Source organism: Spermophilus citellus (assembly GCF_964194105.1).
Source record: "Spermophilus citellus genome assembly, chromosome: 4".
NCBI classification, from domain to species: domain Eukaryota; kingdom Metazoa; phylum Chordata; class Mammalia; order Rodentia; family Sciuridae; genus Spermophilus; species Spermophilus citellus.
In genome coordinates this window covers 67,591,252-67,605,189 of record NC_138185.1, presented here as the reverse complement: position 1 = coordinate 67,605,189, position 13,938 = coordinate 67,591,252, and the positions used below count along the sequence as shown (strand labels likewise).

At 48.7% G+C, this 13,938-nt stretch overlaps 1 protein-coding gene across 5 annotated transcripts; it reads left to right on the top strand.

The window, feature by feature from the left end:
* PLIN1 (perilipin 1) lies at positions 1 to 13,240 on the top strand. Of its 5 annotated transcripts, none has more exons than XM_081290368.1 (9): positions 2 to 159; positions 785 to 843; positions 3,235 to 3,439; positions 5,705 to 5,787; positions 7,061 to 7,325; positions 7,766 to 7,938; positions 9,998 to 10,189; positions 10,785 to 11,030; positions 12,019 to 13,240. In XM_081290368.1, exons 2-9 carry the CDS (start codon positions 799 to 801, stop codon positions 12,361 to 12,363), a joined length of 1,554 nt encoding a protein of 517 aa, XP_081146494.1. In that variant the 5' UTR covers positions 2 to 159; positions 785 to 798; the 3' UTR covers positions 12,364 to 13,240. The 5 variants fall into 5 exon arrangements, with proteins under 5 accessions (XP_081146498.1, XP_081146494.1, XP_081146496.1 ...); XM_081290370.1 differs by having other exon boundaries at positions 4 to 229; XM_081290371.1 differs by having other exon boundaries at positions 81 to 149.
* The last annotated feature ends 698 nt before the right edge of the window (positions 13,241 to 13,938 follow it).

Genomic DNA, 13,938 nt, shown 5'->3' with positions numbered 1-13,938 from the left:
TGGCAACAGGCTGCTCCAACTTTCTCTTCTTCTCTGCCCTCCTCTAGCTGAGAGGCCTGGTAGCATTGCCCAAGACTCCCTGGAGTGGCTGGAAGTGTTCCTGCCGAGGAGGCACTCCACAGTGTGGGCTCTGTGAGGCTGAGGTGGTGGTCAGTTGCAGTGAGTGTGGGGATCCTGGGGGATTCTCCTTACCTGGCTTGTTATGAGTATTAAAGGGAAGGAGTTGAGGGTAAAGGCCTCTTGGGACTTTTACTGGGGATGAAGAGACCTGCAGGGAAACTATTGAGGGAAAGATTCAAGGTGAATTACCAGGACTCTAGAGTAGCTGTTTTGTGGTCAATAGTTTTTTCCAGAACACAGCTGAAATAGCTAGTTTTATGAGTGACTGGTTACTTGCCTAGCTGAGTTATAGAGGAACACGATGCTTTCTTAGAAACAGAGAAATTAAACCACAGTTTTTTTTGTTTGTTTTGTTTTTTATAAAGGAGTAAACCTAAAACTTATTCTTTTAGTCTCTTTTGGATCTTCATTTAAGAGCCCAGTACTTCATCTAAAACCTTTTATCTCTCATGGCCACCTGCATTTTTTCATTTCTTATCGTAAACCTTTATAAGAAACATGGTGTTGACCAGTAGGTGAGAAGCAACTTGGTGCTCTAGAACTCTAAGAAATGACAATCTGTGCCCCCAGACAGCCTGGGTCCAGTGGGTGGCCATGGGAGGTAAGAAACTGTGGATTGCAAGCCTGCGGGCCTCTGACGGACCTGGGACTTTCTGCTTTGCAGCGTGAAGAACTAGGATGGCAGTCAACAAGGGCCCAGCCTTGCTGGATGGAGACCTTCCTGTGAGTAACTTGGGCTCTTGCGGGGTGGGGAATGGACACCTGATGGGAGGAAGGAGCCAGGAGGGAGATTCAGGGGAGCTGGAGCAAGATATGTCTAAACTATAAACTAGGTCATTGACCATGTTTCAGTTATTCCTGCTCTCACTACCTTTTGCAGAGGGCTATGGAAGGCTCTGGAGGGGGAAAAAATGTCAATTAAAAACTAAGCCCTTGGGCTGGGGTTGTAGCTCAGCACTAGCACACTTGCCTGGCATGTGTTAGGCACTGGGTTCAATCCTCAGCACCACATACAAATAAATAAAGATATTGTGTGTCCATCTCCAACTTAAAGAAAATTAAAAAAAAAAAAAAACCTAAGCCCTTGGGGGGAGAAAAGGACACAAATCCTGGCTGGGGGTGGGGAAGAATAGAAAGGAAGGGAACTACCATATTCTAAACCCTGCTGCATACGTCCCTGTTTTGTTCACCACCAGCCAGCTGAATGTATTCATGCAGAGCCACTGCAGTTTGTGACTCCAGCATCATTTATACTATGAATGGTTCATCTAGTTCACAGCTGTTGTGATTTTCACTGTGACTTGGAGTGATTTTGATCCTTTTAGGTGTGCCTGATGCCTCTTGGCAAAACCTCTATTATTTGGGCACAGTTTAAATGGTTAGTGAAACTTAAAAATTATAAACCCATCTCATCACCAATTGGGCTTCAATTAACCTCTGCACAAGGGTTCACATGCTAAGTTTTATACTGAAGCCCACAACACAGAGAGGCGTAAAATGGTCATATGCAGTAATATCTTAACAGTTTTCCTCCTTTCCCAGCATCTGCTTCTCCCTTTGGTTTTGTCTCAAATAACCCTTTAAGACTCTGTCCAAAATGTTAAAGAAAATACTTTTTTGTGTCTTATCCAAGTCTTTTTCTAGTTCCAGTTTACAACTCACCATCAGGATGAAAAGCTAAAATACTGTGGCCTGCTCTGTCCAGTGTGTCCTTGATGGCCCTGTTAACTTAGCATTAGGTCCTCGCTGCTAGGACAGAAAGAATCCTGCCACAGCGGCACATTCGAAGCTATGCAGAGTTTGAGCATGAGTCACATCTGGGGTGTTTTTAATCTGGAGAATTCTTATGATCATAAGACTAGGTAGAAGAATATAGTAAGGCCCTATGCACCCTTCACTAGCATGAATCCACAGCCAAACTACTTCATCCTCACCCGTATCAATTCACCTTACATTATTTTAAAGCAAATTCCAGATATGCCATTTCAAGTCTGACTTGGAATCCTGGCTCTGTCAATTACTAGCTGTGTGATCTTAGGTAAGTCATTCACATCTCTGAGTATGTCTCCCTGTCAGCAAAGTGATGGTAATAATGCTGACTCACAGAGTCACTGGCAAAAAGGACAGTGCTAAGCTGTAGCATATCCAGAGAAGGAGGTCACCAGACCATGGTGTGGACCAAGTTAGGAACTGGAGCTATTTTATTTAGTACAGAGAAGTAACTTTCAAAGGGAGACATATTTGACTTCAGATGTGAGAATACCAATCCATGAACGATGAAATAGAATAGTTCAGAGTTGTTTCAGAATGAAGAGAATAGGATGGGGAGGGGGTGAAAATGGATTGCAGTTACAATTGCAAATGCAAGACTAGCAAAGAAATTCTGGAAAGGCTTCTTGCCACAGAGCCTCCTGGAGGCCAAGCTTCCCATTCTGGGCGCACTGAAAACTTAGGCATTCTACAAGGTGCAGCTCTGTGATCCATTTCTTTGGCTAGGACTGAGAACACAGAGTGCACAGTCTACTGGGAGAGAGAGTAACAAGTACCCAGGGAATCACAGCACAGTGACATCAATACAGAGACAGCCCAGGGAAGAACTCGGAGGCTTCTGATGTGAGGGGGGAGAGTTAGGAAGTTTCAGAGAAGACATGAAAGGCAGAAATGGATGGGAGGGAAGGAGAGCGTATTTAGCACTGGACCAGCTTCCACGAGCAGGGAGGCAGGACCTCAGTAAGATCTGGATGGAATAGGCCTAAATGAAGCCACCACTCAGAGGTGGACTAAAACTCTGGACAGGCACTTTGACAACACTTGCTCTCTACCAGTAAGTCTAGGAGGGGTGCTGCAATTCAGCTTGGCTCCTGGGAACAGATTGCCTCAGCAGCCCCCCAGAGCATGGGTTATGGCCAGAAAGCCACGGCAGGCTGGCTCTTGTTTTCCCTGTGGGCTCCCTCAGGCTCCCAGGACCAAGGCATCCAAGACATTTTTGGCCTTGGTTCCTCCCAGGTCTCTGGGACTCAGAATAGTTTTGCCAATGGCTGCCCAGCCCTGGAGTCACCTTCCCGGGAGGCTAGAAAGGAGATGGTTAACTTGTACACGTTTCTTCCCTGCCAGGAGCAGGAGAATGTGCTACAGCGCGTTATGCAGCTGCCTGTGGTGAGCGGCACCTGTGAGTGCTTCCAGAAGACATACACCAGCACCAAGGAAGCCCACCCCCTGGTGGCCTCCGTGTGCAATGCCTACGAGAAGGGCGTGCAGGGCGCCAGCAGCTTGGCCGCCTGGAGCATGGAGCCCTTGGTGCGCAGGCTGTCCACCCAGTGTGAGTCCTCGTGGCATTTGGCCACTGCCCACCTATCCACTGACACTCACTACCACGTGTCAGCCTGTCTAATCATCTGGTAACTTGCCCATCTGTCTGCCTGACTGTTCCCCATCTGCCTCACCCCAACTCCAGGTCTTCTCATCTACCAATAGAAAGATATAGATACAAGCCAGGCACAGCGGTGCACATCTGTAATCCCAGCAACTCAGGAGGCTGAGGCAAGAGGATCTTAAGTTTAAAGCCAACCTGGGCAACTTAGCAAGAGCCTGCCTCAAAATTTTAAAATAAATAAATAAATAAATAAGTGGGGCTAAGGATGTAGCTCAGTGATAGGCTGTCCTTAGATTCAACCCCTAGTACTGAAAAAAAAAAAAAATACAGTTCTTTTTCCAGCTATACATGCCTCAACTACAGCCGAGCTGGCATCTTCCTAAGATGGCAATGATGAGCCAAAGAATTTTCAGGGAAAGGGATGGGCAGAGCTATGCCAGTTGTGGTGAAGGTGAGGCTGGTGACAGACCAGACCCACCCTAGATCCAACTCCAGCAGCAGCAAGAACTGATAGAGTCTGGAACAGAGACAGGGATAGCAGACACTAGGGCTGACCTGGAGAGGGAAGTCCACCCACCCACCCACCCACCGCTGATGGTTCTGGCTGATAACAGGTGGGGACAGCAGAGAGCTACCCACCAGAGACCTAAAGGTGGAAAACAACCGTTGATGTGAGTCTTAATGGACTTGTCCCATGCAAATTTCTGCCCCATCTAAAAATATGATCTCTAAGGCACAGCTTTTGATTGAGCAGAGAGAAATCCCAACAGTGCTAAGAAATCTAGCACCTTCCACTATACTAAGTAGAGAACTGTGGGTATCGGAGGATTCCACACAACAAGCAGGACAGTTGTAAAGATGACCCAGGCCCTGGGTTAGCCTCCCCTCCTGTAAACTCCTAAAATACATTCCCTGAGTCTCATTCTGTCCAATGAGAAGACAGCCAAGCTGGGCACACTGGTACATACCTGTAATTGCAATGACTCAGGAGGCTGCAGCAGGAGGGTAGCAAATTCAAGCAAATTCAGGCCTATGCCCTTTCCTTCCAGTCAGAGCTGCCAATGAGCTGGCCTGCCTCACAACTCGATAAGACTATCTCAAAACAGAAAAATAACAAAAGGGTTGGGGTTGTAGCTCAGTGGCAGAGTGACTCTGAGTTAAATCCCCAATACCTAGCCAGGCATGGTGGTGCATGTCTGTAATCCCAGCAAATGGGGAGACAAAGGTAGAAGGATCATAAGTTCAAAGCCAGCCTCAGCAATTTAGTGAGGCTCTAAACAACTTAATGAGGCCCTGTCTCTAAATAAATATTAAAAGAGCTGGGGATGTGGTTCAGTAGTTAAGTGCCCCTGAGTTTGATCCCCAATACCAGAAAAAAAAAAAATACCACCAGTAAAAGGAGGAGGAGAAAAGAGCCAAGTCATTTGGGCTGTCTGCTGCTTGAGAATTTTGCAAAAATAATTAATTAATTGATTAATTAATAATACATTGGGATAAAGAATAAATGAAAGAGCATGTATGAATACCCTTGAAAACTGGTATCTAGAACTTATGTCCTTGACAGCCCCTGAGCAATATTCTCCGAAATGTTAGCATCCTCTGGTATTTGCTCCACTCTCTGGGGGAATTCCTTTCTCTTCCCTGTGACCCTCTTCACACTGTCCACCATCTTGACACCTAGTGGTTAAAAGCAAGGCTCTTTGGGCAATCTGGAGCCTGCACCAGCTGTGACTGGGAGTTTTTCACCTCTAGAGCTAAGCAGGCCTATGCCCGGCTCCACCAAGGCCCTAGAGTTCTGCCCACCTGGCATCTCTGTTCTCCCTCTTCTTCATGCTCACCCAGAGCCTCCAAGCAGGAGAGGAAGGTGAAGAGGGGAGGGTAGTATTAGTTTCCTTCCCTTGATCCACCCTGCGATGTAGGCACCACATTTTACAAATGAAGAAGCTGAGGCTCCAACAGGTGTGTCTTGCCTGGAGCCGTGTAATACAGGAGCTAAGCTTTGAGTGCATGTCTGAGCAACCCTGAAACTGGCCCTGGTCTCAAGGAGACACAAGCTAAAGATGGCAAAGGGCCTTGGGTTCGCGGGTGCCTGGGAGGCGGCAGAACTGGGGATGAGAGCTGGGGATTTGAGGGCTTTCTTTGGCACAGAAGCCACTGCTAGATTTCACAGTGGGGGGCAGGGCTCACCCCAACATGGCCCTTTCCTTCCAGTCATAGCTGCCAATGAGCTGGCCTGCCGAGGCCTGGACCATCTGGAGGAAAAGATCCCGGCCCTCCAGTACCCTCCTGAAAAGGTGAGCCCCTTCCTCTTCCCCAGTGATGCCTATACTGCTGTCACTGCCTCTCAGAAAGGAGAGCTGGGAGTCTGAGTATCCATGGCAAGCGGTCTCCAAGGCTGGTGGTGGCCCCCTGTACCTAAGGCAGCACAACAGGTTCTTCCTCTTCCTATGGAGCCAAATGGGAGAGGGGTCACGGCACAAATCCTGGGAAAACTCAAATAGGAGCTTGGTTGGGTCCCACAACTTCCTGATATCTGGCCCTGGGACTTGGGGTTCCATGGGTCTGCCTTGCACCACTTGGTGACTATAGTTACCTAAGATCATGGGTCACACTCATCAGGATCCCAAGATTGCAGCCCCATGTCCTAGAGATCCAGCTCTTTATGGGCCATGACACTGAAAAAAATCACTTCACCTGGCCACATGTTTATTGGCTGGTTGCGTTAGGCACTTTTGGGGAATAAGCTTCAATGGCCTCATCCATTTAATTGATCAACCACCTACCACCCCATAAACAGTCACTGAGCCCTGCCCTATTCAGGGACCATGACACGATTCACAGAGCTCTCTCACTTTATCTGCTTGTCAGTCCTCTGGGATGAGACTTGTTACCCACATTGTACAGATAAGAAAACCAGTGACACTGCCCAGCCACACAGCCTAAGCAGAGATCACAGGAGGACAGGCCAGTGCTCTTTACTCTCATTTTCCACATAAAGGGCAAAAATGGATAACCCCTACTAAGGTCCCCTCTTGTCCATGCAAGAGTTCTGTTTCTATTCTCCACACTTGAATAAATCCTACTCCTTTCACTCTTCCAAAAATAAATAAATAAAGGCATCAGTGTCTTTTCACAGAGGAGCTCCCAGACTATTTAGGAAGAAGGTAAATTTTTTCAGTGAAGAACTTAGAAGAAGTCAACTATATCTATAAACCAATATAAATGCAGATGGAACCAGCCTTCTGAGGGAGGGACAGAAGAGTCAGGACAGAATTTTGCCTTATTTGCACAAGGGTATCAGAATAGATGCCACCTGCAGGGAGCCTTTGAGGCTGACCTCAAAGGATGAGCAGGACCCTGACAGGCAGCATAGTTGTGTAAGGAAGACTGGAGGTCAAAGTGACTGGCACAGCTTAATCTGGGTGCCCACACAAAGATGCCAGTCCCCTGGACTTTAAATGATGCCTTCCAGGGAGCTGGCCTCAGGGCCTGAGGCTCTGAGAGGGCAGTTCTCACAGGGGCTAGGAGGAGACCCATGTGTTTGACCCTCTCTCCACCTTTTCCCAGATCGCCTCTGAGCTGAAGGACACCATCTCCACCCGGCTTCGAAGTGCCAGAAATAGCATCAGTGTGCCCATCACAAGCACTTCAGACAAGGTCCTGGGGGCCACTCTGGCTGGCTATGAGCTTGCGAGGGGGATGGCCAAAGAGACTGTGGAGTATGCTACTAACACCAGAGCTGGCCGACTGGCCTCTGGAGGGGCCGACCTGGCCTTGGGCAGCATTGAGAAGGTGGTAGAGTACCTCCTCCCTCCAGCCAAGGAAGAGTCAGGTATCTGCCATAAGGCCACCCATGTTCCCTGGGGAGCCATGTATTTGGGAAAGAGTGGGAGACCAGAGCTCATCCAGCCACTGCTCAAGAACAGGAAGGCCCAGAGGGAGTTTCAGAGTGATCCATAATCATCGGTCTACTCTCCCCATCTGTAAAAAGGGAAAGTGAAATACCAGGGTCTCAGGAGGCTGAGGCAAGAGGATTGCAAGTTCAAGGCCAGCCTCAGTAAATTAATGAGACCCTGTCTCAATTGTAAAAAGGGGGGTGGCTGGGAATGTGGCTCAGTAGAGCACCTCTAGGCTCAATGGCAAGACCACACACACAAAAATGTGAGTTTGTGTTAGAATTAGGGCAACTGCTTTTTGGTCCAAGACACAACCTAGCTTCCCCCAGCTCCTTTCTCATCTTTTTTCCCTTCTTTCTCCCAAATTTATACCCAGCCTCTGTTCCTGGACACCAGGGGGCCCAGAAGCCTCCCAAACCCAAGCCAAGCCTTGTGAGCAGGATGGGGACCCTGGCCAACACCCTCTCTCGACACACCATGCAGACCACAGCCTGGGCACTGAAGCAGGGCCACTCCCTGGCCATGTGGATCCCAGGCGTAGCACCCTTGGTGAGTGTCTGCCTTGAGCACTGCCTGAATCCTGCCTGGGAGCACTGAGGGCCCCCTGGTCCCTTCTGTCTTAGGAATGTTCTCCCTTCCAACTTGGGCTGGGACTTTAGGTCTAAGAACAAGGGGGTTTTAAGAGGAAAGGAGAGCTAATTGTCCAAGCCATGGGGGAGAGAAAGGGCAGGATGTGGGAAGAGGACAGGCCCTTTTTCTGGAGTGGTCCTGCCCCACCACCCATATCTGTCTCCCTCTGAGTCCCCCAACTTCATCCCCTCATGGGTGTCTTGCTGTAAGACCTCCCACATGCAAGGGAGCAGACTCCATCTGCTACTCAGGTAGTAGGAAGTGTCATCCTTATAGCACAAAACCCTTCTGTGAGGGAGGCAGTCCAACTGGCCCTGGTCTCTGACTGTCCCCTGGCTTCTGATTTTCCTTCTAGAGGCTTCTAATTTCTACTCCCACTGTATCCAAGGCAAATCTAGCTTCCCCCAGCTTTTTGGTCCAAGACACAACCTAGCTTCCCCCAGCCCCTTTCTGGGGGCCTGGGGGAAGCTAGGTTGTGGCTCACATGGGTTAGCTCCTGAAGCTCCCACCCCACCTCTATGTGTATTTTATCTCAGATGGCTGGATTTTTTTCCCCCATTGGGAACTTTAGTAAGAAACTAAGGCCAAGATTGGAAATAAAACAACATTAAAGCATGAGGGTCAGGGCTGGGGATGTGGCTCAAGTGGTAGCGCGCTCGCCTGGCATGCGTGCGGCCCGGGTTCGATCCTCAGCACCACATACCAACAAAGATGTTGTGTCCGCCGAGAACTAAAAAATAAATATTAAAAAAATTAAAAAAAAAAAAAAAGCATGAGGGTCAGCAAGAAGATGACCACTTTCGGCCATCATGAGAGTGGTACTTTTAAAAGTATTCTTAGGCCTGGATTGTTCATTAAGCACATATATGCTAGGAACCTGCTGTGCACCAGGTGGTTTGGCTCCATTGGGATACAGGAGTAGTGGTTCCCCTCTGTCCCCTGCATTAAGCGTCATTTACCAATGAGAGCTGAGACTGATCCACATAGCTGGTCCAGCTATTGGAGTGAGTAGAAGTTCAGGTGCCCCCATTCATGGCATCCCCCAAATCTATACAATATGGACTCCCTTGGGGAATTACCACTTTTGTCTCCCAAAAGATAATGTCAAAAATGTCCTATCAGCTTTATCCTTAGCCAAGAACTTGAAACTATAGAGAGGTCCATTCATACCAGAATGGGCAAATGGTGGTGAATTTACATAAGGGAATATTATACAAGGATGAAAAAAGGGAAGCACTTGTATATGCAGCAAGGATGGCTATCATAGCATTATGTGGAACTAAAGAAGTTATTCACGAACAAATACACATTTATGTGAAGCTGAAAAATAGGTATGGAGCTGGGTGTGGTGGTACACACCTATAATCCTAGAGACTCAGGAGGTACAGGCAGGAGGATTGAAAATTCAAAGCCAGCGTCAGCAACTGAGCAACTCAGTCAGACCCTGTTTCTAAATAAAATATAAAAAAGGGTGGGTGTGGCTCAGTGGTTAAGTACCCCTGGGTTTACTCCCTGGTCCCCCCCCTCCCAAAAGGCATGAAAGTCAGAGGGGCAGCTCAATGATATAGCATGAGCTTGCCATGGTGAGGCCCTGGATTCAATCCCAGCACCAAAAAGGAAAAAAAAATGGAGAAACAAATGCATAGTGATAGAGATCAGAATAGTGCTCACTCTTAAAGGACTTGGTAGACTAAGTCTGGGCCCTGGGTGATCCTCTGAGGTGTTGAAAATGTCTCTATCAATCCATGGTAGTTACACAGATGTGTACTTACAACAGTTTATAGAAATGTATGCTAAAGATGTGTGCTCTTCAATGGTATAAGTTACCCTCAATAAAAAGTGCTGAGAAATGTCTGCTGGGACCAAGTGGCTTACCACTCTGCCCCTGGCCCTGGGGGGAGGGACTCTGGCTGTTGGGGCTCCCCTTGGCCTTAAGCAGGGCTGCTAGGCCAGCCATCTGCTACCATCTCTCCTTCAGAGTAGCCTGGCCCAGTGGGGTGCATCGATGGCCACACAGGTGGTATCCCGGAGGCAGAGTGAAGTACGAGTGCCCTGGCTGCACAACCTCGCTGCTGCTCAGGATGAGGACCACAATGACCAGACAGACACAGAGGGCGAGGAGACAGAGGAGGAGGAAGAATCGGAGGCTGAGGAGAACAAGCTCAGTGAGGTGAGGAGACAAGCAGGAACCTGAAGACCCCACAACCCACATGGGAGTGAACAGCAGAGACACAGGGTGAAGAAAAGGTCTCTGTCCCCATCCCAGGGACAGGGTACATGGGTGCAGGACTCTCCCTCACCCTCAAATGCACAAGTTTTTCCATGTCACTCAGTTGACTCTCACAAAAACCCCCTAAGAGAGGCAGGGTAGAGATTATGCTCTCATTTTGCAGATGAAGAAACTGGGGAGCTGGGTGTAGTGGTGCACACCTGTAATCCCAGTGACTTGGGAGGCTGAGACAAGAGGATTACAAGTTCAAGGCCCTGTCTCAAAATAAAGTAAAATAAAATAAAAGGGCTTAGGATATAGCTCAGGGGTACAGTGTCCCTGGGTTCAATACCCAGTACTTCAAAAAAAGAAACAAAAGAAAAGAAAAGAGAAACTGGAGGGTGATTTGCCCAAGGCTACACAGCTAACGGCAGAGCCAGGCTTAAACATTCTTTGGTTTGGTGTCCACATTCTTCCCCTCTAGTTCTGGGACTGGTGGGAGGGGAAAGGTCAGGAGAGCCACTGTAGGAGGTGCTGACCCTGCTCTGGTCCTCAGGAAGCAGCCCTGCCCAGCTCCAGAGGCCTCCTGGGCAGTGTGGCACACACCCTGCAGAAGACTCTCCAGGGCACCATCTCAGCTGTAACATGGGCACCTATGGCTGTGCTGGGCACAGCAGGGAGGATACTGCACCTCACACCAGCCCCTGCTGTCTCCTCCACCAAGGGGAGGGCCATGTCCTTATCAGATGCCTTGAAGGGTGTGACTGACAACGTGGTGGACACAGTGGTGCACTATGTGCCGGTGAGTCCCATCCAGGGCTAACCTGTCTCCCAGGGAGGTCTGGAGAGGACAGATAAAGGAGGGTTGATTGACATGCTGCAGTCTCCCACCTTTCCCCCATCCCTGGAGAACTGCTCCAATTCTCATTGCCCCAGAATCATTGTGACATACTGAGGCCTTTCCCAAACCCAAGAATATAGAGGCCTAGGGCCCTGACCGGAGGGCTCTCCCTGACATGCCCGCTTCTCTCACCAGTGGAGGACTTACACTATCAGTCTAGGAATTCCCAGTGGCTCAGCCCTCACCCCTTAGCTACCAACTGAAGGACCTGACAGAGGCTTCCCTGCTGGGAGGCTTCCAGGACACCCTGAGGGGTGGGCCATGAATTCCAAAGAAGGCAGCTAGCCCAGTCCCAATTCTATCACCTATCCCAACAGGAAAAACCCAAGAGACACCAATGCCATTCCTTTGGGAGCCTCTAGGCCCCTTCCCAAAGTAAGTTACAGACTGAGCAGGTGCAAGGAGGGCTGGGCAGGGCAGGACAGGAAGGTATATGCTCTTCAAGCTGGCCAGGGGCTGGGTTACTCAGTCACTCCCACAAAGAGGCATTCAGTGGGGGTTGGCAGACAGCTTGTCCACCTTGGGCTCCAAACATGCCCAGGCAGGTACCCTGATTCTGGCTGGGTCAATGTGTGGGTTGCATTTAGCTTATAATCCAAGGGAGGGTTTCTAAAGACACTGACTTCCCCTTGAAAGTCCCCCTTAGAAAAGCCCAAGGGGTCTGGAAACATTGGAGACATGGCTTGCCTTGCCTGAGGAGTCTGGCTGACTGAGATCAGAGTTGTCAGAACCTCGCGGGTCACCCTAGTGAGCCCCATCCTGCTGTCTCACATTCCAGCCTGTGGCCACTCCTGGGGGAATGAAGGCAAGGACCCCAGAAGGGGTGGTGGACCCAAGGCGTAGTGACGAGGGCCAAGTAGGGAATCTAACGTGGCTGCCGGGTTCTCAGCTCCCCAGGCTGTCTCTGATGGAACCTGAGAGCGAATTCCGAGACATCGACAATCCCCCAGCTGAGACAGAGCGTCGGGAGGCGGAGCGCAAGGGCTCTGGCGCGCCGCCTACTAGCCCGGAGCCGGCCGCGCCGCGCCTGGCGCAGCACCGCAGCAGCCTTCGTAGCGCGTGGGGGCCCGGCCTGGAGGACAAGATGGAGACGACCTCCGTACCGCGCTGCGGCTTCCTGGCCATGCCCCGCGAGAAGCCAAAGCGCAGGGTCAGCGACAGCTTCTTCCGGCCCAGCGTCATGGAGCCCATCCTGGGCCGCACGCAGTACAGCCAGCTACGCAAGAAGAGCTGAGCCCCAGACGCCCGCGCCCCGCCCTGCCCCAAACGGCTGCGCCACCCCCATGGGCTTGGGCGGGTTTCTCTAACAAATCCTCAGAACCTACACTTTCAAGCGAGCTTTGACTCCTTCAGAGGAGTCCTCCTGGGAGCCCGAACCTCACCACAACCGTGTTGCCAAGGCACACATCATTTTAAAAGCATCCTTTTGGGGCTTGACCATCAGAGCAGATTTTTAAGGGGCACTAGAGCAACAGCATGCTCTGATTTTCTTTTCATTCATTCATTCTTTCTCTTTCTTTCTTTTTTTTTTTTAATTATAAAACTAATTGCTTAACTTGATATCTCACATTTTTAACGGAACTTGTAGCCAAATGACATTTGACTGTTTCCAAAATTCAGATCCCTCCTCTGTGGACAAATATTTTGCTTCCAAATGAGTAAAAATGTCACCACCCTGATGTGGTGTTCTTGACAGGAGTTCTTGACACATTTTTAGCCTTCAGCTCAGAGATCCTCTGATTATCTAGGCTCTCAGCAAACTACTTTGAAGGGAATAATAATCAAGTACAAAAGCTCTGTGTGTTTATTTAAAATATTGGCATCACTTTTTGAGGACATAGACCAAGTGCCTGGTCTGTCCTCTATAGTGCCACCTTCTTGCTCACAGCCACATTTCCATTTGCATCATTACTTTCTTCCACTTGCATAGTCACTTTTAAATGCTGGGGGACTACAATGTTAACGTTCCACTCCACGTAGTCTATATCATATAGACCGTATATATGGACTCTATAGCCACTGTTCTTTCCAGATCCTGTTTTGGGAAATGTTAATACTTGGTAAATCTAGGAAATGCATAAGTATAATTTAAAAATTTAGACATTGCAAAATGCTGTGTGTTTTCCTCTGTGAATCTCCCAGTTCTGTCATGTATTCTTCCAGTTCTGTGCTGTGCACCGCTAGAGCATGTGCACATACCCCCACATATATGTGCACATGTGGGATAGTATGCTCAGGTGCTTTTCTCTTTTCTCACTGAACATACATTTTGGAGATCATATACCCTGTTTGCTTTTTTTTTTTAATGGTAAGTACTTTATAACATGATTGTGCTACATTTGGTTTAACCAGCTCCCTAATGACAGACTTTTGGGTTGTTTTCAATCTTTTTGAAATATCAGTAGTGCAATTGCAATAGCAATCAGTGCTCTAATAAATATCCTTATCAAAAATGTCTTATGTAGGCCTGGGGATGTAGCTCAGTGGTAGAATGAGTGCTTACCATGCTTGGGACCCTGTGTTTGATTTCCAGCATCACCCAAATAGTGTTCTATACATGTGTGGATATATCTATAACATAAATTATATGGGTATGTGAAGTTTAAATATTGATAGATAATTCAAGTAGTCTTCCAAACAAAACCCTATTTTCCTAGTTATTTTAATCTGCAGCTACAGAAATATACACAGATAATTTTGTCTGTCATTCCTTTTAGACATCCATAGACATCAATCCCCTATAAATCCTCTTCTACTCATAAGAACCCTCTTGAACCCTTTTCTGTTGCATACCTGAGAGCCCTGGGGC